Here is a 26,544-nt window from a genome sequence, read left to right on the forward strand (position 1 = left end):
CATGGAAACACTGTAAAACGTTCATAAACACTAGAGATTTCCATCTAAATACCTAAAGATCTTGCAAGTCATGTTCTGTGGATTTGTACCAGAACAAAATAACTTGAACCACACTAGTTCAGCTCCCATCATGACTTGTAAGCAGCTGGTGTAGCTGCCATTAAACAGACCTTGAGTTGCAGCAAGTTTACTGTGCAGGCCTTTGTTGTGTCAGTGACACATTCAGCAACACTTTGGCATGTTCTGAAAGGCTGCCAAAGTCAGAGCCATCGGGAGGAAACTGCCGGCTTTATAATGGCCAGGATGTCTGAGATGTGAATGGAGGCTCGATCATTTCCAGTCAGCTCAGTCATTTAGATGCAGGATGTTTTAGGATGCTCATCTCTTAATATCAAGGCTGCCGGGCTTTTATGTTACACAGTGTGTCACCTGCATAGCAATTAAAAGAAAGGTCATATTTTTACCCTCACGACTTTATCAACCCTTGAAGAGCACCACAGTTAAATGTAAAGTGCCCTACAAATCACTGCAGAAAATGTGCTACTAACAAGATATGGTTAAAGAAATTTGGAGCATTATTGGTGAGCGTGACTTTATTTACACAGTGATACATGACATTACTGTGATTAATGATGTCTGGTGCAGCACTGAGGTCTAATGGAATTAGAAAAAGGCAGTGGGAAGCTCTGAAACACAGTTTAAATAGTTTAAAAATACATGTGAACACAGTTGATGTTATTACAAAAGGCCAAAAGAGTTTTGCTTTCTTAGAGAGAGGTTGGAGCGCGACGTCTAAAGGAAAACAGGGCCAGACCAGACAGCAACAAGGAGCTCTGTGAGGAGTTTATTTGGAATAATGTCAAAGAAAAGAGATGAGGGTTTCAGTGGGAATGATGTTTGTTAGAGTGGGAAGGAAATTGACTTCAAAGCGTCTGATTGAGGAAAGGCAAACTGGTAAAAATAGATACTAAAAGAAGCACGCAGAAGCTCACACTCTTGAAAAAAGGAGAGTCTGTTCATGTCGTTACTTATTGGCAGACTTGTTTTTGACTCTTGTCGTTCTTAATCGTTCTCTTTCCTCTTCAACAGGACTTGGAGCACCATTTGGGTCTGGCCCTCAACGAGGTGCAGGCCGCCAAGAAGACCTGGTTCAACCGAACGCTCAGCTCCATCAAGACCGTCACTGGGACCCAGGGCAAGGAGACCACCTAACCTGATATTCCCCCCAACACCCCATCACCTTAGTTTTACCCAGACCATGTCTGGAGCTCAGTGCTACTCACCACGCTGAAACCTCTGGACCCCTAACTTAACCCACCGGGCCATAACTTTAACTTGAACATTGACTGTTAAGTCCCAGGATGACCATTACTACTGGACTGCGTTAGTTGTCCCTCTTATAAAAAAATGTCCTTGTGTTTCCTTCGTCCCCGCCCTTCCTGATCTAATCACCCCCCCCCCCACCCACTCATTTCTTCCCCTCTCCACCCCAAATGACTACAGCCAACCGCACTGATGAGAAGGGGTTGAAAAATGTAAGATGAAGTACAATGGTACCATTTTCCCCAGAGAAACAATGTGCTTCCACCGGTCACACAGAAAGAAAAGCATAAAAAAAAAGAGAAATGCTTCATTGATTTCTGTCTTTGTACTGCTGATATTAAAGACCCGCAGAAGGAAGGTTGGACATCAGAACTTTAACTGTCCTGACGGGATAGAGAAGAAAACACTCCGTCCTTCCTTACCGTTCTGCGCGCTCCCCTCTAAACTACTGGCACAGATGAAACCAGTCCCTGTAAATTTGTTTTTTTTTTTTTTGTTTTAGGTACGAGAGCTAATAGACGCTTTTCAAAACTGAGCTTTTTCTAATTTACGTTGAACAATACCTTTCTTTTTCTATGTATGTACATGAATGTGCTTATGTAAAGAGGACACGTGTGTGTAAGTGCGCATGTTTTTTTTTTTGTTTGTTTGTTTGTTTGTTTTCGTGAGGTGTATGTGTTCATGTGTGTGTGTGTGAGACAGAAAAAAAACATGGTTGAATGCATATATAATTGACTGAATTAACGTTAAACTGTGTGTGTATAAGAAAAATCGGGAGAGAGCGTGTTGAAAGTCCAAGGAAAGAAAAAGCACTAATGTTATGAATGTGTGCATGCATGTAAGGGGGAAAAAAAAAAGGTTTCCTGGGTGTCCAGTTTCCTTAAATGTTAAAAATGTGTATATGAATGATGCTAAAGAGAAGTTTGCTGACAAAGCCTTGATATGAAGGTTGATAGAGATGATTTTAGTGGATATGGATATGTAATTTACAGAGAAAAACAGAAGCATTAGCGCTGTTGTGTTTACCAGCAGCAGCATACATTTCCTCACATAAATCTACAGACATAAAACATGTTAGAGCTTTGTTTGGTTTGGATCTCCCAGCACAAAGAAACTTAAAAAAGCTCCAAACCATGCAAACCTCTACATGTATTACACAGTATATGTATGTATGTATGTTGTTGACCCCTCAAGTGATGCAATGCTTGTTCAGTCAAAATGGAAAACACACACACCAACACACACACACACAAAATGTTGTAATTACTGCTGCAGTTGAACACGCCTTTAAAACCTGTCACCCTCTTCCCTGGCGCCGGCTGCTCTGTCATCTTTGACTTTTGACCTTGACTGGCAGGTCATGTTTGATACGTTGTAGTGCACGGTGGCAGGATGTGTTGTGCTCAGTTTGTGAGACCTTTGGGATTTACTGCTACACATCACACACACACACCAACACTGAATTACTATGTAGATACACACTGTATAGAATAAACACTCAGTGGCCACTTTGTTAGCAGTCGTCCATGTCGTCCAAACATGCGGACAAGGCTAAAAGGTTTCGTTACTACTGTGAACATATTAGGAAGACGCTATCGTTTTTAATGCAAGACAAGAAGCAAGAACAAACTAATGCCGGTACTGTGAGCAAAAAGGCCTCATCAGTGGAGAATAGTAAGAAAATATGTTTAAAACTAACAGGAAGGCCACATAGATGGCATGTAACTGCAGCAAAATGCAGAAAAGCATTCTCTCAACGCATCACCTGATGAATCTCGAACATGAGATCTTTCTGTTGTCGAACGCCGATGGTGAGATAGAGATCTGGCATAAAAGGCTTATATCCTGTGTTGTTTAAAAGGTACAATCTGGTGGTATAGTGAGAAAAGTGTTTCCTGTGTCACTGGAATTCTACAGAGTACAAAAAGCATTGTTTCTGTCCAAGTGCGTCCCCTAATGGCTGTGTGACAAAGCGCTCATCATGCAGAGATGGTTCCAGGAACATGACAGAAATTTGTATTTATTCCAGCTGCCTGCACTCGACACAATAGGGCACCTTTGGGATAAGAAGGAACAGGATAACCACAGCACAAGCATCTCGCAACTCGCTAAAATCTGCAGGAATCGATCGACTTTATCGAACGTGCTTGGAGTAAAATTCCCGTGAAACATTCCCAACAACCTTGATGAATTCATGCCTCAAAGAATTCAACGTGTACAGGAGGCAAAAAAGCAGATTTTATCCAGTAAGAAGGAGGTTTAAATATTGAAGTGGCCACTGAGTGGATATACACACTTGTTGTGAATGTGGGAGGCAGAAAAGTCACACACATAAAGACACTTGTCAACTGCCAGAAGTGTAACTCTGCACCTAAAGCGTGGATCAATATCACAGGAGTTACACCATCAGTCGCAGGACTTCAATGTCATCAGAGGTCAAACCAGAGAGGATTTGGGGGGGGAGGAGGGGGTTTAACAACTGCTTGCTCGTGTGTTTTCATATTTAGTCAACTAGAAAGGGGCCTCAACAAAATATTCCAATTTCTCTTCTAATCATTTTAGACTGAAAAAAAAGAGAAATAGCTATATTTCTTTTCCAGCCTAAAATGAACCGTTACTGTAAATTGCATCTAACTTGAAGGTGGAATCTGATTGGCTGGAATCTACTTGTGATGTCAGAGGATGGGTCCAGATGACAGAAACAAAGGGCCGTTCCTCTAAAGGCACTGGGTTGTATATAACAAACATTAAAAAAATGAATATGGAGTTTTTGTTTATGATTTTCTACTCTGTAACTATAACTAATGTTGCCTACTTGTACCTACCTACCTGCTGCCGTGCTACAATTTAATCCACGACGATGTTTTATGTTTTTTTTTTTTATGTTTGTTTTGCTCCAAGCTTCTCAGTCAGACTGCTGTTTGGTTCATTAAAATGCCAAAACGTAGCTATATCATCCAACAACAAGAACATTATCAACGTGTGGAAATTGTAATAGTTTAGGATGCATTGTGTATACTTCATGAATTTCAGTATAAAGATATCAACACAAAAATATGTCTGTCACTTTCTTTTTGTTTGTGTCTATCATAGAAGGAAACCTTCAGGCAGTTGTGGTTAGTTTTTGAGGAAATGGAAGCACACTGGAACACTTTTTCATGATGAAGTCAGATGTGGAGATTCAAATATCACCTGTTAGTGCCATTTAAAAAATACTGTACATATTTTTGACTCATGTGCAGACTACTTTTCCTGCTAAAACCCGATCACACCAGATTCCACAAACGCTTTGCTAAAACAAAGCAGGACAGCAGAGCAGAATGAAAATGAAACAGTCTGTAAAGTTAAACCGACAGTATCAAGTAAACACGGTAAGAAAAGCTCAAATGGTGTCAGTCTTACTAACTTCAGCTGAAACAAGTAGATGAAGGACAGAAAATAAATTAGCAACTATTTTGATCATTGTGTAAGTCATTTATTAAGCAAACATATCAAACAGTCTCTGGTTTAGACTGTTGGTCAGACATAATAAGACATTTGAAGTTGTCACTTTGGGCTCTGATACACTGTGATGCATTTTTCTAACATATTGGGGAAGAAATAATTAATATTTCATCAATTAACCTGTATTTGTATTTTTTGTTTAATCAAAGAATCAGGACTTAAAATTGAAGCCCTAAACTCAAGCCCTACTTGAGTTAAGAATAGTTAATAGTTAATAGTTAGAAAAAAACACTTTCTGATACTTGACAAAAAGGGCAAAGTTCTCAATTTTAAATGTTGTCTAAACACAAACAGCTGTAGAAGAACTTGACCTAAATAAAATGGTCTAAAACCATGTTTGATTTAAATCACTATTGATAAAGAAAAGGTGAACAGCTTTCTGTACCTGAGAGTTTTCAGTGCTTTCAGAGCAGGAAGAGGAAAACTTCAAATCAGTGCAAAAATAAAATTAGACTTAAGATGATTTATAAAGAAGGAAGATGGAGAGAGACATTCAGTTTAGAACATTGTGTGATTGTGAACTGAATAAACTGCATCTGTCTCTTTAGTTTCTAGAGTTCTGCTTGCGGCTGAGAAAATCTTTTGGTGCAATGCACACCTTATTATCTCTTTTTGTATCAAGCTGAATTAACATATTATGAAGTCTATTTGTCAAAAACGGGACTATTTCCTTTCGTCTATCACGTTTTGTTTTTTTTTAGAGAGAGAATAGAAGCATTAGATGTTGTTTTTGAGGCTTTTCAGCCTCATTTATTGGTGTTTTGCATCTTTATCTGTCTCCTGAGTTCAAAGCCAGCTCAGCTCATGTCGTTTCCTCTCCAATTCCTCGCTAACATCTCAGATAGCAGCTGAAAGGGAGAAAGAGATAAAAGAGGCACATGCTGCTGTTATAATGAGACTTCTCTAACTCACCTCTCGGGAACACTTCTCTGGACATCTGAGAGTTTTGAACATAAAAATAAACCTGTTTTCTTCTGACTAATTATGTCTTGTGAAAACAGCCTCTATCTGAATGAGACGTGTCCCTCGAGCTGGATGGAAATCTCTTTGCAGCTTTTACTTTACTTTGGCTCCATTTCTATTTCTCATCTCCTTCCACAGAGAACGTCCCTCATAATATATGGCTGCATTGTTATCTGTGTCAGGGATGAGCTATTTTCTGCCACAGCCTCAGTGTATAAAATGTACAACGTGCACTGATTGTGCTGGAGGTCTTACATATATCATTTAGAGCAGTGGTTCTCAAAGTGGGGTCCAAGGACTCCCAGGGGTCCTTGAGGAGATTTTTCACTATAATTTATTTATTCTCACTATAATTCCATCCATAAGTAACACAATGACAGAATGTGTGACTGTTTTCGTCATGGATTTCATACACTTTCTGTAATAAAACATCTGGGACAAAATCTTATCAGATGGGGGTCTGTGGTCTAATTTGTGTCAGTTTAAGGGTCTTTGACATGAAAAAGTTTGAGAACCACTGGGTTAGAGTGTTGATAACTTTTTGTAGGCCCATAAAATTATCACCTTTGGTGATGACGGCCGTTGGGATCTTTGCTCTGTGGCTGCAGATTGCAAAGCAGCAGGAATGATACCTGCAGGCTGGAGGTAACAAGCGTCAGCATTATGCAATCAGCTTGACACCCTTCTCTCCCTCCTCCTCTCTCTGTCCTGCGTTACAGCGCTATAAATACACCCAGCAGGCAGCAACAGAGTAAAATGGAAAGGTGGAATGCTGATGGGACGGGCGTCTTTGGTTGCTGCTCAGCTCAGACGTTGGTGATTTGTGAGGCAGGGATGAAACTGTGTGTGTGTGTGTGTGTGTGTGTGTGTGTGTGTGAGAGAGAGAGAGAGAGAGAGAGAGAGAGAGAGAGAGAGAGAGAGAGAGAGGCAGTGAGGAGCTATTTGGACCCTGGAGCCTCACAACAACCTTCTGAACTCCGTCACCTGATCTGACTGCAGACACACACTGATCTCACTGAACGCTGATCTGGCTACCAGCAACTTTCACATCTGATGTGAAAAGTAACAAACCACATTGAGAATATGCAGTAATGGACTTAAGACGACTATCTGAGTTCCTTTGCGGATTCCCATTTTATAGTAAAAGCCAAAAATATTGCTGTTCTGTTGTTTTTGTTGTTTATTGGGGTGACACAATCAATCAATCAGACTTTATTTGTATAGCACTTTTCATACAAACAAAATGTAACACAAAGTTCTTCACACAATAAAACGCCCTCCCTCTATCAGCACACAAAGTGATAAATGACTTTGTACTTAATAAAGCACTCGATAATAACAGGAAATGAAGAAGAAACGCTACATAAGTCTCATCAATTTGCAATGACAAAACACCAGAGGCAGGAAGTCAATAATAGAAAAGTGAGGTTTCAAATAAATAAATAAAAACTCCAAACAGTAGATTAAAAAGTAAATAAAAAGTTAAGAGCATAAGATAAAATAATAAAGTACTAAAAGAGAAGAGATGATTTGAAGTGAGTAAAACCAGAAATAAAAGGTAGAGTGTTAAAAGGAAAACAATCCAGAAGACAAAAAATAAAATAAAAGGATATACCAAGAAGTAACACAGACTAAAATACTTAAATAAATATATAGACAAATATATAAATAAAGTTCAATTAAAAGCCAGAGTAAAAAGGTCTTGAGTTTGCTTTTAAAAATATCAACATTGTGTGCTGGCGTCGGGTCTTCAGGAAGCTGTTCCAGAGTCGTGGATCATCGTAATAAAAGGACACCTCACTGTGAGTTTTTGTTCTGACTTTAATAAGATAATTAAAAGGCCACAAGGCGAAAAGCAAGTCTAATAAACAGGTAAGAACAAGACCATTAAGAGCTTTTATAAACCAATAAAATGATCAATTCTGAAGCAAACAGGTAGCCAGTGCAGAGACTTTGTGAGCTCTGTTTCTGGTTCAGGTCAACACACGTGCAGCTGAGTTCTGAAGTAATGGTAACTGAGCCATATTAAAAAATAGAGCATTACAATAGTCAATGCGTTTAACCTGTAGACAAACCTGTATTTTCTTGGTTAATCAATAAATCCTTTGGTCTCTAAAATAGTAAAAAATGCTGGAACCATCATTTATGCTTAAAAATGACTTCAGCTCAATTGATGAGTGTTTTTATGTCAAATGACTAATCAGTCAATCAGCTACAGTAACTATTTCATTTCTACTTGATAATACCAACAACTATATATTAATGTGAAGAAAATCCCACCTGAATGTTGAAATATAGTCACTGAAATGTTGTAACCTTAAGAAAAAAAGTTGCCTTTTTTAACCTGCAAATCACCAAATCAATACTTACTGGGTATATTTTACTTCTAATATTTGTTTACCACATTTTTTAAAGCCAGATGTTTACTTGTTTACATTGTGGTAATAATACTTTTAAAGTAAAGGATGTGACTATTTGCTGCACCTCTTTCATGTACATATAATACAGTCTGCTCTCTGTCTCGCTCACATAAACATGCACTCACCTTTCATTTTCCCTTCTTTACTCACTTGGACGGTGTGTGTGTGGATGTTTGTAGCGGCCCTGTGAGGTGAACTCTTGAGTATTGAATCTTGTAGGTCTCAGGAGGTTTTCTTGTCTCTGTTATCTCATTTGTTCAGGTGAGGAGGGTGAACCAGGAGGAGCCTCTGCCTGCCCAGCAAACATATTTGTCTGAGGAAAGGTTTCACAGCTGTGGCAGACTACTCTGCTATCATTTCCCTCTTAATTGACAATTAAGCCTGAGGGTATTCTCAGGAAAAGGAACATATCATTTTCTTCATCCACAACATCTCATTACCATAGTGATGATTTCAGAGCTGTAATGTTGAGGAAAAATAATGAGAACTTCTTCTCTAAAGTCTTGATTTTTGATATTGAATGAACTCTATATAGCTTCTAACATCATCACATCACAATCCTCTGAAGATTGTTGAGTTGTTATTCTGTGTATGTTTACGTTCAAACTGGAGTCAAATTCCTTTTATGTGTAAACATATTTGGCCTATAAAGATGATTCTTATAATCATCAGTAGGCAAATCTATCAAAACCACAAATTTTTAACATTTAATATTTTCTAATATATGAGCTCATAATATACATTAGAATTTATAATGATATTACTGAGAATAAACTTCATATTTTGATTCACAAAACAGTAATTATTCCATTTGACTGCTGGTTTAATGTTAATTCATCTCCACTACACTTTGTTTAAACCTGTGTTGTTGTTCTCCAGTTAACAGTGCAGTAACCTGAACCAGATGAGAACAGACAGCGTGAGCAGGGTGATAACTTATCTGGTGTTCAAAAATGTCACATCGCTGCCAGGTAAAATAATAATTAGTCTGGATTTTAAATTTCCTCTCTGCTTCCTGTACAACACCAGCGTCCCCCAGGGATCATCATTAGGTCCTCTATTGTTTAGTGTCTATATTGATCAAATTCCTTTTGACTGATGTTAATTTCCAAATGAATGCAGATGATGCAGTTTTGTATTCTTGCAACAAGACAACTAGAAAGGAATCTAACAAATGTTTTGTCAAAAAACTTTGACAGGTTGAAGTCTTCCTCATTGCACCTCAACCTGAATGAAACTGTCTGCAGGATTTTTCTAAGATGTGTCAGTACATGGACAAAACCTAAAACTGGCTGATTAGTGTCTTGGCATTCATTTTGATTCAATTTTAACTTTAAAGAAATTTAAAGTTAAAAGATTCGGCACACAAAGGCTCCTTCTCCTTTGAGCTGACTTTATACTGAAGGCCCTTTTCACTGCATATTAACTTGTCATAGTAGTTAACTCACAGGTGATATTAATCACATTAACAATGGCTCTGTACTGTTCAAGTGTCCCAGTGGGCCAGCATGCACAATACCAGGAACCTGAAACAGTTAAATTGAATCCAGTCAGTGTTGTGTGGAAAAAAGGCCTATTGTTCCAGTCTGACACATTGAAATGAATTGTAAGATCAACAAACCTCTGCTTTATTTAACCAACAAAAATAAGAAACTCTTATACAAACAGCAAGTTTAAAATCCAACATGAATGATTACAAATCCTTGTTTTTCTTAAAGGATTTGCACACATTTCTTAACCATATTTTAAGACTGTTTTGTTTGATCGTTTCATGGTTACACTTTTAAGTAGCATTAATGTTTCTATCTGTATTTGAGTCCCTCCAGGAAATTGCAATTTTGCAATTGCAATAATTAATTCAAATTCAAGAAAGAAAATATTTGTGAGATTTAGCAATTTTGCTAAATTACAGCAACTTTTCTGCATGAAATGGCTGAATCAACAAACCTCTTGTGATTTGGACCAATTGTCACATTTTATGTTGTGGTAACTAATAGGGATATGCAGAGGGCCCAGTATTTGTATTTGTATCTGTATTTCTATTTGTTGAGGCAGTAAAATTATTTGTATTTGTATTCAAATAAAAGTGGAACGAGACTTAAAAATCCTGTTTTTCTTTTTATGATGCTTTTAATTTTAGAAAATTTAAGTGTTACAATAAATATTCATGAATAAACTACCTTATGAAGGAGGTCCTCACAACGGGTCTCGAACTGGAATCTCCCAGATCATAGACTACCTATTTATACACCCATAACACAGAGACAGTACAGCGTGTAACGTGTAGGGAAGAACTTCAAAGGCGATTATTGCTTTGCACTATGGAGAGTCCCTTGGGAGTACTTTGTGTGTGTCAGTAGCTCAGCTTTATCTTTGGGGAACACCCTCAACTCCGGGAGTGATGTCCAAAATTAGGAAATGTGCGTCATGTAGCAGGTGGATGTGACTCCCCTCGTTGAGACCTGCTGATAGACGTAACTACAGAGCAGAGGAGAGAGACTGAGATAGCGATGTAACTATCGCTTTATATAACTTTGAGCTCATGGTTCCCATGTTCAGAAAATACATTAAAAAATTAGCACTGACATATAGTTGTTTCTGTGATATGCAGTATGTTTTTTATTGAAGGAAGTGATTACATATGACTCTTCATTGGTAGTGTATCTTTATGTGTTTCTTTCATGTTGACTGTCCTCCAAACACTCATATTTTCCCAAAAAAACACAACACCAAAATTGTTATACAGTTTTGCTCTGTAGAGCTAGTTAGCAGATTGCTGATGTGGCACGTGGGTAAACTTGTGTACTGCAGTCGCGTATGACAAACATATTCATGGCCCGATAATGAGAATTATGTGTACTCAAACTAACACTTAATTTGTTTCTGGGTCTTGTTAAATATCCTCCAGCTATGTTGTTATCTATAAACAGGCCCTGCTATCCTGTGTCAGGAGAGAAAGAATGACTCCTCAAATGACTTTAATATGTTAGCATATCACAGCTCCCTGTTACCAACTGAAACACAATATGGGTCATGCTAAAAGTTGACAGCAGTCCGAAGTCATTTATTACCCTGCAGTGTATGAGTCCGATGGTATAGTGTGTCTTATTGGTTTTCCAGATTAGTGTGTACATAAACAATAATAATAATAATAGTACTCTAAGGTCGGGGAATGTGAACGGCACACATCCAAGTTCAAACTGTGATCTGTTATTTCTCCTTCTGTTAAACAGCATCTGTTAATTTCTCATCATGTGCAAATTTCTACAGTTTCTACAGACAGAATAAGCAATGATCCTCCTTCATCAGCCTCTTCTCTTCATGTATAAATAGCATTTTACTGTTGATGATTGTTTTGTTATATTTCAGTTTTTATATCAGGTGTTGACATGCAAACAGCATTACATTCAGATCTTTGACATTTCTATCCTCATTCTTGTTATTTTCTAGGGAAAAAGTAACGCTATAAAAACATAAGCTTTCAGCATAAATTGATGCAGTAAGAAAATGAACGTTTCCATAACTGAACTGCCACATTTGACACGATCCAATGATACCTGCTGAGCAGGGTTTAATTTGTCAGGATAACTGTCATCGGCTCGAGAGTTTAATCCTCATCCTCTCTGTCTCATTTACGTTTTTCCAGACAAAAGCACACACAAAAAACACACACACACATGCACACACACACACACACACAGCTCAGCAGGATGATTGGCGGCTGTGGCTGTGTGCTGGTGGTGTTGACTGCTGGAGATGTCACTGGATACTCAGAGTCAGCCGTCAGCAGCGCTGCTGTAAATATGATTGACAGCCCATATTGCTGAACCGCCATGTGCTGAAACTCTTCTTAGACAAACTCGCCAATTATCGCCCATAACCTTGACTCTGTGATTATAGTGTGACATAAAGACACACGTATTATCACTATTACGTGTCAGAATGTGGCGTTACCAGAGTGGGTATTTTACTGTGGAACTATAACATAAGTGGCCCGTGTGTCATATGAAACCAAAGCAAGTGATTGAAATCAAAACAACATTTGGGAGGCGTGCACACAAAATTAAACAGCTCACTAATAATAATAATACAAAATCAGCGTAATAATTTGTTGGGTTTGTTTTATGTTGCAGTTGATCAAATTGCAATTTTTATCTATTGCTTCTTTCTTTTTACATGTTCTCTCACATAAAGATATCTCTTAAAACAAACAAAAAAATTGTACCAAATTTAAAAACTATTTGATTCTTTTTTGCTACTCTTGTTTAAGGAAAGAAAGATGTCTGTTCTGAAATCTTTTGTGCTGTTATTTCTTCCACTTGTTTACATTTTGCTGATATTAATAACTAGTTACATTTTGGAAGACAACACAATATGAGCACCGAATTACACAAGCATTTTGTTAACAGGATCTATCCAGCTTATTTTTTATTTTCATAATTTACTGTAAATACACATCTTTGCTCACCATATATTCACTTACACACCAGTCACGTAGCGTCGGTTTCAGTGACCACTAAAAAAGGTACTCGCATATAAAGATTCAGCACTTTCTCAGTTTTATTTTCAGTTCATCAAGCATAGATTATGTCAAGAACAGTGACAACCACAGATCATCACTGCTGTGAATCTTGCTACTAATCAAAACAATGAATACAATTCAAATGACCCACCTCGTTCATTGTCATTGGCCTCAGTTCAGCATGACCGGTCATTTGTTACATCTCACAAAAATTGACTCTGGTAAATGAATGGATCAAATAGATTCTGTGGACGGATATCACTTCATAACTTCATAGGCAGCATCTTAAAACAGTTTATTTTAATCCCCTTTTTGTCAAAAATAAAATTAAAAAATCATATTTACAGGAAACACTGAACACTCATCACTCATAAGACGCTACTTTTGTCAAAACATTATAAATAAAAATTGAAAAAGGGGAAAGAAATATGAATCCTAACAGGGTGGATGCGCCTAAAACAACTCAAGTTGTTCAAAAGATATATAGATGTATATATATGTATGTATCCATATATATTCTGTATATATGCTTCTCTACAAAAAAGCAAGTTTACTCTTTCTATGAGTAAATACATTCTACTCTACAATCACTATAACAACAGTGTACATTCCCAACCAAAATGCTTGATCGTTTATCAGGAGGATATTGGACTTAAACAATCAGTGGACCATGACCAGCAAGTATGCAACGACATGCTCAATGGGACTGCACTATTGCATGTGTGTGTGTGTGTGTGTGTGCATATGGGTGTGAAATAGGTTACCATCACCTCCGCCATATATGCTTGCCAAACACACACACACTTCCCCCTGACACACATGCACACACACCCAGAGAAAATGATCTGTTCAGCAGTGAGTCTGGTTAACTTTGCCTGGGCAGGTGAAACGTGATCCCGGATCTATTTCTGCTGCTCTGCAGAGTTCAGAACCGCTCACGGATGGACTTTCCAGCTCACTCTCACCATCTCTCTTCCCTCTGCTTCCAGACAAATTTAGCACGGCTCTCCGAATTAAACCCCGACTTTCCGTGCTAATGCAAGAATGAGCAAGACACAGTTTTCCTTTAGAGGCTGGATTTACACAAAGGATTTCTTTTTTTTTTTATTACCTGATATTTCATAACCGTCTAGACCGTGAGCAACTGTACGGTCTCTCACTTCTGAGACTGTCGGGATGATCAGATTTGTGCAACAAAGGCTTCAGAGTCTTTGGTCTCTGGATAAATCCCATCCTGCAGAACAAACCAGAACCCTGTTTCCCAAAAGCATCTCTGCTTCATTCGCTTTCCTTCTGACCTTTGACCTGGCAGGATCACAAAGAAGCGCCGCTGGGAAACCGGGCTCAAACTGACCTTAAATAGAAAGTCCAAAAAAGCTGACGTTACCTGGCAACAAAAGCACTCAGAGCTCTTAAACTCTACTGAACATATTGCAGCATCTAAACGCGCGAAGCTCCTGCATTCGGTGCCAAAAAAGTTGTTGTTTTTTTTTGACGACAGCACCCCTCCCTCTTTTTTTGTGTTTCTCCAAAAAGGCAAACTCAAAGTAAAATCCATTATGTACAGTGCTACAGAAAGCCCGTTATAAAGCACCAAGATAATAAATGGGGTAGATGAGGGTGGGTGTGGAGTTCTCAGCTATACATGGCTCAAATCCTAAAGTACAAACAAGGCCTAACTGCTTGTGTGACTCTCACTATATACATTACAATCATACATGTAACGTACAAACCACAGAGCAAAGAATGTCATGCTGTGTCAATGTGCTCGGCTGTTATTGTCTGTGAATGCAGTGAACTATTTACACATGTGTGTGCTTGTGTGCGTGTCGGTTTGCATACACGTGTGTGTGTGTGTGTGTGTGTGTGTGTCAGGTAGCCCTGAGTACAATGTGTGGGTGTATTTCCCGCATGTGTTTTGTGCTTCTTAAGATTTACAGGTGTGATCGTCGATGAACGTGCACTGTGGTGCTGCTCCACCTCTGGGAGGCAGTGATTGAAAAACTGTAGATGCAGGATGGTGGGTGAGGTGTGTGTGTGTATGGGGGGGGGGGAGGGGGGTTGACACAATGGCTGCCACATTTCTGGGGAACACTGGAACACAAAGACCATCCATCAGAAAACTCAACAGGACTTGAGTCCGGCACAAACAACCATTACTCTTTAGGAAAGTCATCCACATAGACATTACTGTCCAAGCCTTTCATCACGGATACTATGAGTGTGTTTCCTCAGGAAAAACATGCCACAGTAATGTTTCCAGTATGGCTGGTATTGTCATCTTGGTGGTGCTACAGTATGGGAAACACAATCGGACGATGCCAATCCTGCTGCTCAGCCTTCCTTTTCTTTCTCCATGTACTGATTAAAGCTTGTTTAAACGGATCATGAGGGAAGGCTCATGGGAGTGGCATTAGTTTGTTCAGCAGATGTTGTTTACCTCTTCATTTGTCATGGAGACATAAAAGGGACAGATGATTTTTCTCCTCTGATTCCTTGTTTACATCTCCTTTGTGACATTTGTAAGCTTTCAGATGGATATTGTAGCTCACATTTCACTGTAAACCCTAACACGAAACACACATTTGGGACCTCAGCCTAATAGAGAGAAAACAGCTCCCTATTATATTCACACTGCGTGTTGCTGTGGACCAGCTACCTCCTGCACAGTCCCACCAGGCTGCCTATGCCAGTTTTAGACTGACTGTGTTTCCCTGAGCTCTCACTCTGCCACCCGTCCTCTGAAAAAGTGGTTGTCCAGCCAACAGACCGCGAGGACGGGGTCAGTAGTCAGGGGTGACTCCTCCTGTGTGTCTGTTCAGTCTGAGGGGAAATGAAGAGGTCGCTCACTGAGGTATGACTGTCTGCCTTATTAATGTTGGCCATCTGGAGAGAGAGAGGACGGAGGGGGCACAGAAAGAGAGCAAGAGAGAGAGAGAGACGGAGAGAGGGCAGAGGGGAAATTAGAAGAAATTCTCAGCCGACAGAGAAGGTCTGTTTCGAACATAGTAAAGCTCCAAATCATTCACCTCCACGTGAATTCCACACGAGAACGAAAAGTCACAGCAAAGCAACGCTCCTCTCAAATCCCTGTTCTAGAGTTTTAGAGACGAGACGACGAGAAATGCTCTGTGATTTGGATGGTAAAGCTATGCTGCAAAAAACCCTAAACAAAACTAACAGACAGACACGTGCTGCAAAGATCCAGAGTCAATAAACACGGAGAATATGAGATTATACAGTAGATCTTTTTTTTTTTTAAAAAAACAGGATCTAGTTTCTACATGACATCTTAGTACCAGGATCAACTTAAAGCTGCTGCAAGTCAGAGAAGTAAGATGATCTTGGCACTTATTTACTCTTGTAAATTCCAGCCAAATGTTTTTCATATGTAAACAAAGATTAGCAGATAAAATATCAACAACATTTTAATTTCCAGGACTCTGAAGTGGTAGTCTAGGAGAGCAGTCCAGTGATATTTTTTTTAAATTTATGACTGTAAAATACAGTCTTTATAGACAAGATTCCTCATGGGCAGCGTAGTGTATCCCACATGTACATGGATGTGGACTCCTGCTAAAACCATTGAGGTCTAGATATACATCACAGTACGGTACAGCACACTGTGGAAGTCCGGCTGTTAAGGTTGAGGAAACAGCTGTTCAAACTTGAATGTTTCAGTGTTTCTTTACCTTGCCACTCCAAGAAACAGAGCACAACTGGAAAAGGACTTCACTTCACCTTCATATCTCTAAATCACATGAAAAATAGGCTTTAGGGCCTCGGTGAGTCTATTGTCTCATGTTTCTCACACATCGTTTTTGTTGAATCAAAGCCGGCACAAACACGGGAGATCAAACTAGCACCCAGATCAAGGCGAGCGTGAGGAGAATCAAAGCCTTTTGATGCGTATTCTGTTCGATTTCGTCTTTGCTGACAGATACCTTGTCTCTATTAAAGGCTAAAAAAAGAAAACAGAGATGAAGAGTTTTTAAAAGCGTCACCACAGAAATCTGCAGAAATCCCACACAGTGCTGAGTGACTACTATGTGTTTGTTCAGCTCCAACAGTAAGGAAAAATTTGATCCAATGTACTATATGTATAGAGTTTAATGGGATATCTCATCTCTGTCTTATCTCTTAAAATTAAATTTGATATGTGCTATAACACTACCACTACAGTCAATTACTAATATATATTTTGAGACTAAAAGTATAACCAACTACTAGTCTGTCCTGAGCAGTTCATCAATAGCTGCACTGTAAGTTGTGAAACCGGCGCCACAACAGACAGCAGCTGAGGCCAGTGCAGGAGAGCCTTACGATGCCGACACACTAATTGCAGGAGGAGGCTTCAAATCTTCAAAGAGGCCCAACTTCTGTCTGAAAATACAAAGTCGATATATTTTCTCACAAGATAGTTTGATCATACAAGATCTTTGATGTTTTGAGCATATTAAGGCTTACAGAGACATTTTGGGGGGGTTTGTTTGATTGATTGACATGTGTCTCAGCTTCAACCATCACAGGCATCAACTCAAGGTACCAATTTAGAGGACTGATCCGATAGGACCAGGACTCCTTTTCCCAAATTCAAAATCTGTAAACATAACTGTAAATGACAGACAAAAATCTATCTAATGTGGATCATTAATGTCAGTACCCAATCCACTTAATGAGGTCAGTTATGACACGTACTTATCTGATGCATTGGATCAAAGCATCCCTAGCTGAAACTTCCTCAATCCACCCCAGCTTTTGCTCTCTCCGGCTCAAATTTTCAGGCTTTAGTGACTGACAAAGTCAGCCAGTGGTAAAACCCTGATCCAGGCTTCAAGACATTGCTTCAGTAACCTAAAACGCGCCACTAACATGTGCCTATCCACCCTAAAGTCCTGCGGTATCAACACAGAAGTGATCCATTTCTGCAAAGTTTTCCCCTGACGATGATGATACCCTTATAGAAGAGTTTAGTGGGGTTATAGCTTTAATTAGTTAGCTGGTACTGTAGTTTGTGCTGTGTCTTTCCTGCTGTGTAACAAGACCCTTTGACAAAGCTGTTTCTGCCACCAGCAGCTTCACTTCAACACAGTAGAGAATTGCCATAGGAAGGTGGAGGGAAGGGTGTGTGTGAATGTGTTTGTTTGCAGAAAAAAAGAGCAGTAATGGGTGCCAGTGAGCTGTGCTTTTGGGGCGGGACAAAGCTGACAATTGTTGTGTGTGTCCATGTGTTAATGGTGGAGGGAGGAGCGCGTACATTAGAGTATACACACACTACACACATACAATATTTGTACAACAGTATTCCCTGCCAGCAGTGAGACTATAGAAAATGTGCTTTCTGACAGGAAAGTGTGTGTGTGTATGTGTGTGTGTGTGCGCACACAGGTGTGATTAGGTTATGAGTGTGTTCAGTAGTGAGCACCTCTGGTCCAGGCCATGTAAATAAACCTCGGGCAGCAGAGAGCGTGCTCAGAAAGGCTCAGAAAGACATCAAAGATAGAGGGAAAGTCTGAAGGAAGCAGAGGACAGAAGGAAAAGAGGAAGCATTATTACTCTAAAAGCACAGGTTAATAGGAATACCAAAGATAATATTGCATCTCCTAGAACTAGCTTCAATTGCTCAGTGTATATAAAATTGGAAGAAAGCTATACTGTGATATTACAGTTACATTTCACTTTATAATTCTAAAATAATTTATACCAACAATAATTATATTTTATAGCGTATTTACATAAATACATCATCATATAGTAATATTATTGTCAACACATCGTTATAGAAACATACACCATACATATATGTGTATATAGTCATGTTATAGCCACACGTACACACACATATAATGAATATACAATCAAAATGAGCTATTGCAATGCTGTGTTGGGTTAAAACTCCATCGGACATTCACATCTTCTCAAGTAAGTAAGCTCATAGAGAGGAGTTCAGGTGTATTGCTATAAGAAAGACCAAAGTTCAGCCCAGCCTGGCACAGTCGCAGCCGAACGTTTCTCGTAAAATCCGAGTATTGCTTTGTGTAAAGTTGCTCTCCTCTGATGTGATAATCTGGACGGAGTGTAGAGAAAACACAGAGAGGAGCTTCGAGCCTCTCTGTCAGTAGGTCAGACGGTTTCCGCCGCCGTTGTCGGGCAGAAGGTTTTTCCAGCAAAACAGTTTTGAATCTGTGAGTTTTGTCAGCTGGGATAGAAAGGCAGCCCGCTTACACAGACAGAAAAAACAGGTGGGCATGTGAGCAGCCAGGTGTCCTGCGTATATAGGCAGGTGAGAGCGTATCCAACAATCTGCTGCATCTAGAAGTCAGAGAAGAGATCCTGGGGACCCAGATGGATGATAAAAGGAGCAATGGTCCGCGGCTGGTAGAAGGGATTGTCAATGAAAAGTCCTCCTGCAGGGAGATGAGGAACAGAGACAGAAAGCAGGAGTAATTACTATATGAATAGTACAAAACATCCATAAAAACAATGTAAAGCTGCTACACATAAAGCTCTCTTAAAGGTTCTATATGTAAGAATCAGAAATTCCTTCTCATTAGCGACACCGGTGGCCGTTAAGTGAACTGCAGTCAGCATCCTGTTGCTCACATTCACACTTCATCAGCGTGAGTGAACAGAGGTGCGAGACTATTGGTGGTGATGTCTTTTTTCTCTCTTACACTTCTCATAATAACATAAAAGATCTCTAACATTGTGTTTTGCCCCGTGCTTCAGCAAAGCATCTCTCACTTCCAGTAAGTCAGCCCCCCCACACTGCTGGTCAGTAGTGATGCACGGGTCAGGGTTTTTTTAATACCCACATCCACCCAACCCGTTATGAGAGTTAATCTGCACCTCCCAACCCGCAAAAATATGCATTAATCATAAATCTGAACCTGACCCGACCTGCAAACCACCAACCGTGTTTGCTAAACAATGGTAGGCTCAGTGAGCTGTGGCTGGGAAACAACATGCTGCGGTTTTGTTGTGAAATGTGTGGTGGTGAACGGATGCAGCTAGCCCTCTCAACCCCCCAAAAAACAAAGGTACTGTAGCCAGAAATGGTGATAGCTGGCATGGTTAGGCAGCTAGCCACCAGCCAGGTAAGTAACAGAGCTGGAGAGCTAATATCTGCAGGGTGTTTCTAGTCGGATAAGTTAGCACAGTTTTTGTTGCGGTGGTTGCCTGTCGTTTGTTGACGTTAGCGGGAGAAAGGCAAGGCACTCCGGAGCGTTCAAAAATGTCACATCTGTTGGATTTTCGTGGAAAAACCGGCCTGAGTCCTTCACATAGAAATCAGTCCACAGGCTGATATAGGCAACCGAGAAAGTCGGGGAAGGTCTCATTTTTTAAGTTACGTTACAACCCGTTCACTTATTGGTAATAAAAAATGATTAATACATGTAAATTGCTTCACAATTCTTACATATAGCTCCTTTAGCGTCTTTGACAACATTATGGATTTGAGAAAGATTTAATGCATATAGGTTACAGCGGCATTTCCAACAAGACAGAAAAGTCCACTTAAAGGAGTTAGATGAGAAGATCAAAGACTGAAAATGAGATCAGACAAAGATCAGACAAAGGTAAAGCAGTTTTGAAAGTAAATATTCTTTCTGGAACTTCAGCTCTGTGTGCACTTAAAATTAATTCAACATTCAACAAAAGCATAACAGAAAATAAAGCACAAATGTGAGAGCTGTAAATGAATCTTCAATCATCTGAGATTGAAGTAAAGCTGGTGATCAGAGACAAATACCAATTTTAAGGCTTTATACTGAAACAACTCAGTGGAGCTCAACCAACCATTGGACAAGATATTGGGTCCTCTCATCCAATGGCTGCGCCTCATAGCCGTAACCATGGAGACGTCGTCAGGGGGGTTATCTCTTGCTGGTTGGATGACCAAGACGTGGTGAAGGGCCAGTTTAACTCTGTTGTGACCTGGCACTGACCTTTGATTGGAGTTTCTCCTTCATTGTACTTTATTTAGCCAAGTTCCTCTCTCTCTGTTTTGTTTTTTTTGTGACATTAGGTCATTCTTCTGATCAATCTTTAAATATTTGTTTGACACAGAGATTGAGTCATAGAGGGACCGTTTTGAGAAAAGCTTCGGTAGCTCAGTGGTGCTGGTCCTTATTTGAAGGCTGAGCAAAAACATGCAAAAACAACAATACAGCAATGACTCTGAAATAATGAAATACTAACAACATAAAACACATTCACAGTGAGTCACTACTACTACTTTTGATTTACATGTAGTACAAGTAACATGTTTTGTTTTTGTTATTTTGGGCCATTTTATGCCAGTTGAATTCAGTGTAAACATCGTACTGAGCTCCAGAATTACTGCTGCAAAAAGTCTGCAGTTGGTTTATGTGACGACAAATACAAGCTCACCGTCTGTACTGTACTGTAGGTGACAGCTGTGTGACAGCAGTGGGAAACCTGCCAAACATTAATCCACGTAAAGTAATGAGATCGTGCGGCTGAATGCAAGATGCGGGATCTAACAGAAGCTTTCTTAATTCATCCTTTGTCTTCTTGCCTTTCTCTCTGAATATCTATAAGCTGAGGGTCAAAAGGATGTAACATGAGGCGCTGAGGTACGTGGAAAGACTGAAATTCAATCTGGGTGTACGTGAAAGTTCGTATATTAAAGCTTGACGGCTAGATGTAAGACTGTCATGTGCAGAGTAAATCTTCAGTTGAAATAACTGCTCGAAAATTCCCGTAACAGCAACTACTCCTAAAGTTTTGACTAAAATCGAAACAATAAGGTGCTACTGCATCAAATCTAAACCAGCTGAAAGCCTTTAAGTCAGATATAAACCAGGCAGTGTTCAGCTTTTATAGGAGATAAACTTTTTTATTTTTGAACATTATTTACTTTTTACAGAGAATGTGTGTTGTGTGTATCATATTGCAAAGGCTATCAACTTCCTAGCACAGAATAAACACAATAACAAAAGGCTGATATATATATATATATATTTATATATTTAATTTAGACTCAAAGAATGAGGTAAAAATTCACAGTACAAATCCTTCAAGTTTTTGTTGATCTGTTAAGAACTTAAACCTGCAGTATGTTTTTCATGTTCACAACAGTTTTTGGAAACAATAAGAAAACAATAAACAAACCAACCAAAAAAAAGCAAAACAGCGATTTTACAAATCTTCAGATCAAGTCCATAATCCTCTCCCCATCATTGATATGGTAGAAAAAACAAAAACCAAAAAGGAAAAACCAAAAAAAAAAAAAAAAAACAGACCGAGTTTCCCTTCTAGAAAAAGGCTAGGTGCGTTTGGTTTGTATGTCTTCTGTGCTAAAAGAAGTAGTGGGGGACGGGGTAGGCGGGCACTTTCATGACAGGCAACAGAAGCATTCTCTTGGGCAAACCTAGAGGGGAGACATGAGAAGAGCACAGCTCTGCATGAGTCCAGGGCAACAAATAACCAAGTGTTTCTATGCTCGCTACACTACACACTACGCTACAAGTACATGTCCACCAAAAAACTCTCGCACTGAACAAACAGGGCTCCCAAAGGAGGGAGTGTAAGTGCGTGAGAACAGGCAAGAATGTGTGTACACGAGGTGACGGCCTTCGTCCGTGGTTAGAAGAACCGAGAGAGAGATTCAGAGTTAAAAGGAATAAAGCAAATGGAAAAATTTAAAGATTAATTTTGGTTTATTACAACTTTGGTCTTAATTTATTTATTTTTAATGATTATGAAAATATTGGAGCAGGAAACACAAGCAGTCAAACAGGTTGTAAACAAGCCAACAGCCAGACTATATGCCTCTTTTTTAGAGGCAACACTTAAAGTGAGTATCTTAAAAGTCAGTAATAATCCCACTGGAACACTGCAAGTACAGTATGTCAAAGTTGTAACGTTTGCCTTTTTCTTTCAAATAAATCTGGCCAATCCGGGATTTTCTGAACAACCGGCCTGATTGTCTGACTGCTGCTGTGTTTCTTGCCCCGTCTGACTCACTCTAAGTGATGAAGCCACATTCGCAGATCTCTGCAATCAACCTGGTGAGTAAAATGTTATTAATACTGATAGGAATGATGGCCAAAACGACAAAATCAGGACCCATGTTGTAATAAACTGGAATTATCCTTTAAGAGAGGGCAAGTTGTTGTTTGCATTGCCCTGTATAAAAAATGTTTGGAAAAATGTTCTGTGTGTGTTCCACAAATTGTTCTACTATTTCTAGTGATCTCGACAGCTAGAATGTGATCTTAGTGTTTTCCAGCAGGAAATCCCAAAGCAGCAATAGGAGCCAGAGCACAGTGAAAAAGCAGGAAATAAGATGAAAGCCTTTTATTAAAAAAAGAAAAAGGAGTAGTAACTAATGTTTTCAAGTGCCTTTTTTTCCCCTCTCTGACTTAAATTTAAGACCCTATGGTGCCGACCCTAAGATTTTTGAAAATATCTAGCTGGTAAAATTCAAAGTGGGTTTAATATTTACAATAGGGGCAGCTGAGGCTGAGGACACTTCCTGTCCACATGTCAAAGTGTCCTTGGGCAAGACACTGAACCCTAAATTGCTGAGGATGGTCTTGCATGGTACAGTAGCGTTCTGCCATCAGTGTGTGTGTGAATAAGAAGCATTTGGATAATAATGATATAAATAAATACAGTCCATTTACCATTGGGTGTATTTAATATTTTTCTGTTTTTTTGCCACACAAATTCCCAAATTTTCCAACTTTCCCTGTGCTGACAAACACTGTGAGGATGAAACATTTCAGTTCAGAACAAGCTTCTGAGTATAATTCCAGTTTTCACTTCTGTCTTTTCATAGAACATGAAATGAGTTTGACTTCTTACTTACTTGTGGGTTACAGCTCAGGTTAAAGCTCAGTGTCAGCTGATCTCACAATGATCACCCACCAGATATGTGGCGTGCACCGATGAGTAACAGGGCAGTGATGCACACAGTGTGTAATGATTTATGCTGCATCACCCCCACAGAAGATACTGGACATTGAATCGCCTCTTTATCCATCAAGTCTTTTTATTTACCAGTCAGAAGCAACCTACTGCATATCTTTTCAGTTCTTTTGGATGCCATTTCCACTGAAATAAACAGTAACATTGTTCTCTAGTTAGATGTAAGCAGCAGCTACCTGGATATTCAAATGATTTTTTTCAGTAAGCATGGAAGTCACAATAACATGTGAAAAGAGGGGTGCAGTGTGCAGGCCAGAGACTGAAACTAAACCCACCAGTTCCAGCTCCACCATAAACAGAGAAACTAAGGCGCGCTTCATATTCGGAGCTCTTGGGTTCTCAGGGGGGTACTAAACGTCTGCCTGGGACCCCGGACCAATTTCTCCCAGCACATAAGACCCATTCAAAACTCAAGCCGTAGGATGGACAGAGAGGCCTCCCAATGCAACATGTGTACACACGCTACACAAGGCTCAGTCTGTTCAGGTAAACATGACTGTGTGTGTGTGTGACAGAGGGATGTATGGAGTGAATTCTGGACTAATACTTGCGCCGTTAAAGGTCAGGCACTAGTATAGATTTTAGCCTGTCTTTAACTCCTGTGCGTGTGATGGTGCCCAGTCATCACTTTCAGCGCTGAAGACATGGAAACCCCTCGGCAGCAGTAACATGGCAGAAGCAGCGCTGCAGTGCAAGCCTACCCTACCACTCTGTCTTAAATAACAGGGGGTGAGGCGAGGAACTCACACTATGCGTCCTGCTAATCTGAACAGAAATGATGATGACAGCAACACAGGCAGAGTGTCTGGGTCTGGGTTAATATAGGGCCAAGGAAAGTTGGTTCAGTTGAGTAGAGGATGGCTGTTCTATGGTGCAGTTTTATACTCTTTTCTTTCATTCAATAGTAGTACTGCATGCACAGGTGTGTTTGTGTCATTGTCATTCAACAGGCGACAGAGCTTTCCTGACAGAGTAGTGATCCAACCATTAAGAGAGGAGGGAGTTAGTGGCAACAGCAAGATTAAGGAATAAGTGGTGAGCAGACACTTAACCAAAGCACAGACAGATTTGCTTGAAGCACAAAACAGAGAGGAAACAATTAAGGCTTTATTTAATTATGTCTGAAAGTCAGTGTCAAACCCTAAAACTTGGATTAAAACGGAATCAAGTTTTGAAGAAAATTTGAGGGAAGAAATTGAAGCCAAAGGCAGTGGAGAAGAATGATTAATTTGCTTTAAAACACTGATTTGAGGGCAGTTTTGAACTCTTCCTACTAATGTTTTACAGTTATGGTTTGTTGAGTTAGGGGAGACTGTATGGTTAGGAGAGGAGAGGAGGTGGAAGAAGGGAGGGAGGAAGGTTACCGACGGGAGAAGGAGGGTGAAATGATGAGGACTGGACAGGGAGAGAAAACAAGCACGTACCGTATGCAGGAGCAGCTGCTGCAGCAGGGCTGTAGCCATACGGTGTCCCGAAGCCTGTTGGGGAAGAAGTTACAGGGTCTAATTCAATTGCGTACTTGTTTAATTCCAAGCTGCACTTTTCCAACATCTTCAGTGAGTTTTGATGAGTATGTGGCCATCTTGCATTCTAGCAGACAGCTGTGGGTTCAGAGTAAGCGAAAGCTACACAACGTCCTAATAAGATCAACATGAAACTGAACACACAAACACTCCAATGAAACATTTATAAAATTCTTCACATGAAAAATCAAAAAAATGTCTTCAGTAGTGACTGTATCAGGGCTGCATGATTCTCTGTTAATACTGTTCATTATCCAACAGTCATGCACTGACATGACAACTATCTCCTGTACTGTACTATCTGTCACTGTAGGGTATTTCTGAGAGCCTGTGATATTTCCAATACAACTGGAGGGAAATAATGGAAGCTAAAATAGAACACAGAGGAAGAAGCCTAAAGCTGAAGAAAATGTCGGTGCTGTGTAGCCAACGGTAAAAGAAAATGCCAACCCTGCACAAGCCACTGTGTCAAATTTGAAAATAAAATACTGTACAAAATAAAAATGAACTGGAGGGATTAGCAGGGAAAAGAGGTTGGAATATACTATAATTTTCTCAAAGGCTTGATATGAGGATCCAACCGTGAGGAAGAATTCTTTAAAATTAGATTTGTATTATGGTATAATATGAAAATGAAGCAAGTTGCTCATATGTAATGCAACTGTATCATTTCATAGGTTGATAAAATTGCCCTTAAAAGACCAAAACACCCCGAAGATGACCACCATTCCACCCATGTATGAAAGAAAATACATATCTTGGAGAAAAACGACAACAATACACACAACTATCTTCTTACTACCTGGTGTAACGTATCCAGGTGCGGCTGCGCTGACGAAGGCTCCTCTTGCGAGGGCTGCTCTTCCTCTTCCTCTGGCTACCTGAGCTGCTACTGCTGAGGCTGCTGCTGCCGCGGCCAAAGCTCCCTTAGTCTGAACACAGACAGTATATATCAGATTAAAGTGTGTTTCAGACATTCATTATGCGAAGAAACATACAGTATTTAGAGACATGTGTGCCTTCGTAATGCATAACACACACACACACACACACACACACACACACACACACACACACACACACACACACACACACTTATCTAAGACAATGTCATGATGCTTTATGGGCCTGGTTGTTCACAAATCTGTTAGCACAAGGTGTCATTGACCAAAACAAGTGGTAGAGTAGTGATCTGATAACAGGTCAAGTATTGATTTGATTGCACACTTGTTAAACACAGTGTCATTGATTACTGACAGGCTACATGGTGAACAAAGTGGACAAATTGTCTCCCTGCTCTACAGAGGTGATACTGATCAGAAAAGAGGTT

General features: G+C 39.7%; 2 protein-coding genes across 11 annotated transcripts in view; one reads left to right on the plus strand and one right to left on the minus strand.

Annotated features, from left to right (window-relative positions):
* Positions 1-4,381, plus strand: part of LOC137171214 (rab GTPase-activating protein 1) — an 83,402-nt gene extending 79,021 nt beyond the window's left edge. For all 3 annotated transcript variants that reach the window (XM_067575033.1, XM_067575036.1, XM_067575035.1), the window contains one exon: positions 1,090-4,381. In XM_067575033.1, the coding sequence (XP_067431134.1) occupies positions 1,090-1,212 (123 nt within the window). In that variant the 3' untranslated portion in view covers positions 1,213-4,381. The remainder of the gene's footprint in view (positions 1-1,089) is intronic.
* An 8,365-nt stretch (positions 4,382-12,746) lies between these two features.
* Positions 12,747-26,544, minus strand: part of strbp (spermatid perinuclear RNA binding protein) — an 84,576-nt gene continuing 70,778 nt past the window's right edge. For 7 of the 8 annotated variants that reach the window (XM_067573719.1, XM_067573721.1, XM_067573718.1 and 4 more), the window contains 3 exons: positions 26,017-26,146; positions 25,116-25,169; positions 12,747-19,139 (listed from right to left, as the gene is read on the minus strand). In XM_067573719.1, coding sequence (XP_067429820.1) covers positions 19,045-19,139; positions 25,116-25,169; positions 26,017-26,146 — 279 coding nt within the window. In that variant the 3' untranslated portion in view covers positions 12,747-19,044. Of the gene's footprint in view, positions 19,140-21,942; positions 22,130-25,115; positions 25,170-26,016; positions 26,147-26,544 lie in introns of those variants that run through there. The other variant, XM_067573725.1, reaches the window with a different exon arrangement.

The sequence above is a fragment of the Thunnus thynnus genome, chromosome 19 (assembly GCF_963924715.1).
Source record: "Thunnus thynnus chromosome 19, fThuThy2.1, whole genome shotgun sequence".
Lineage (NCBI taxonomy): Eukaryota > Metazoa > Chordata > Actinopteri > Scombriformes > Scombridae > Thunnus > Thunnus thynnus.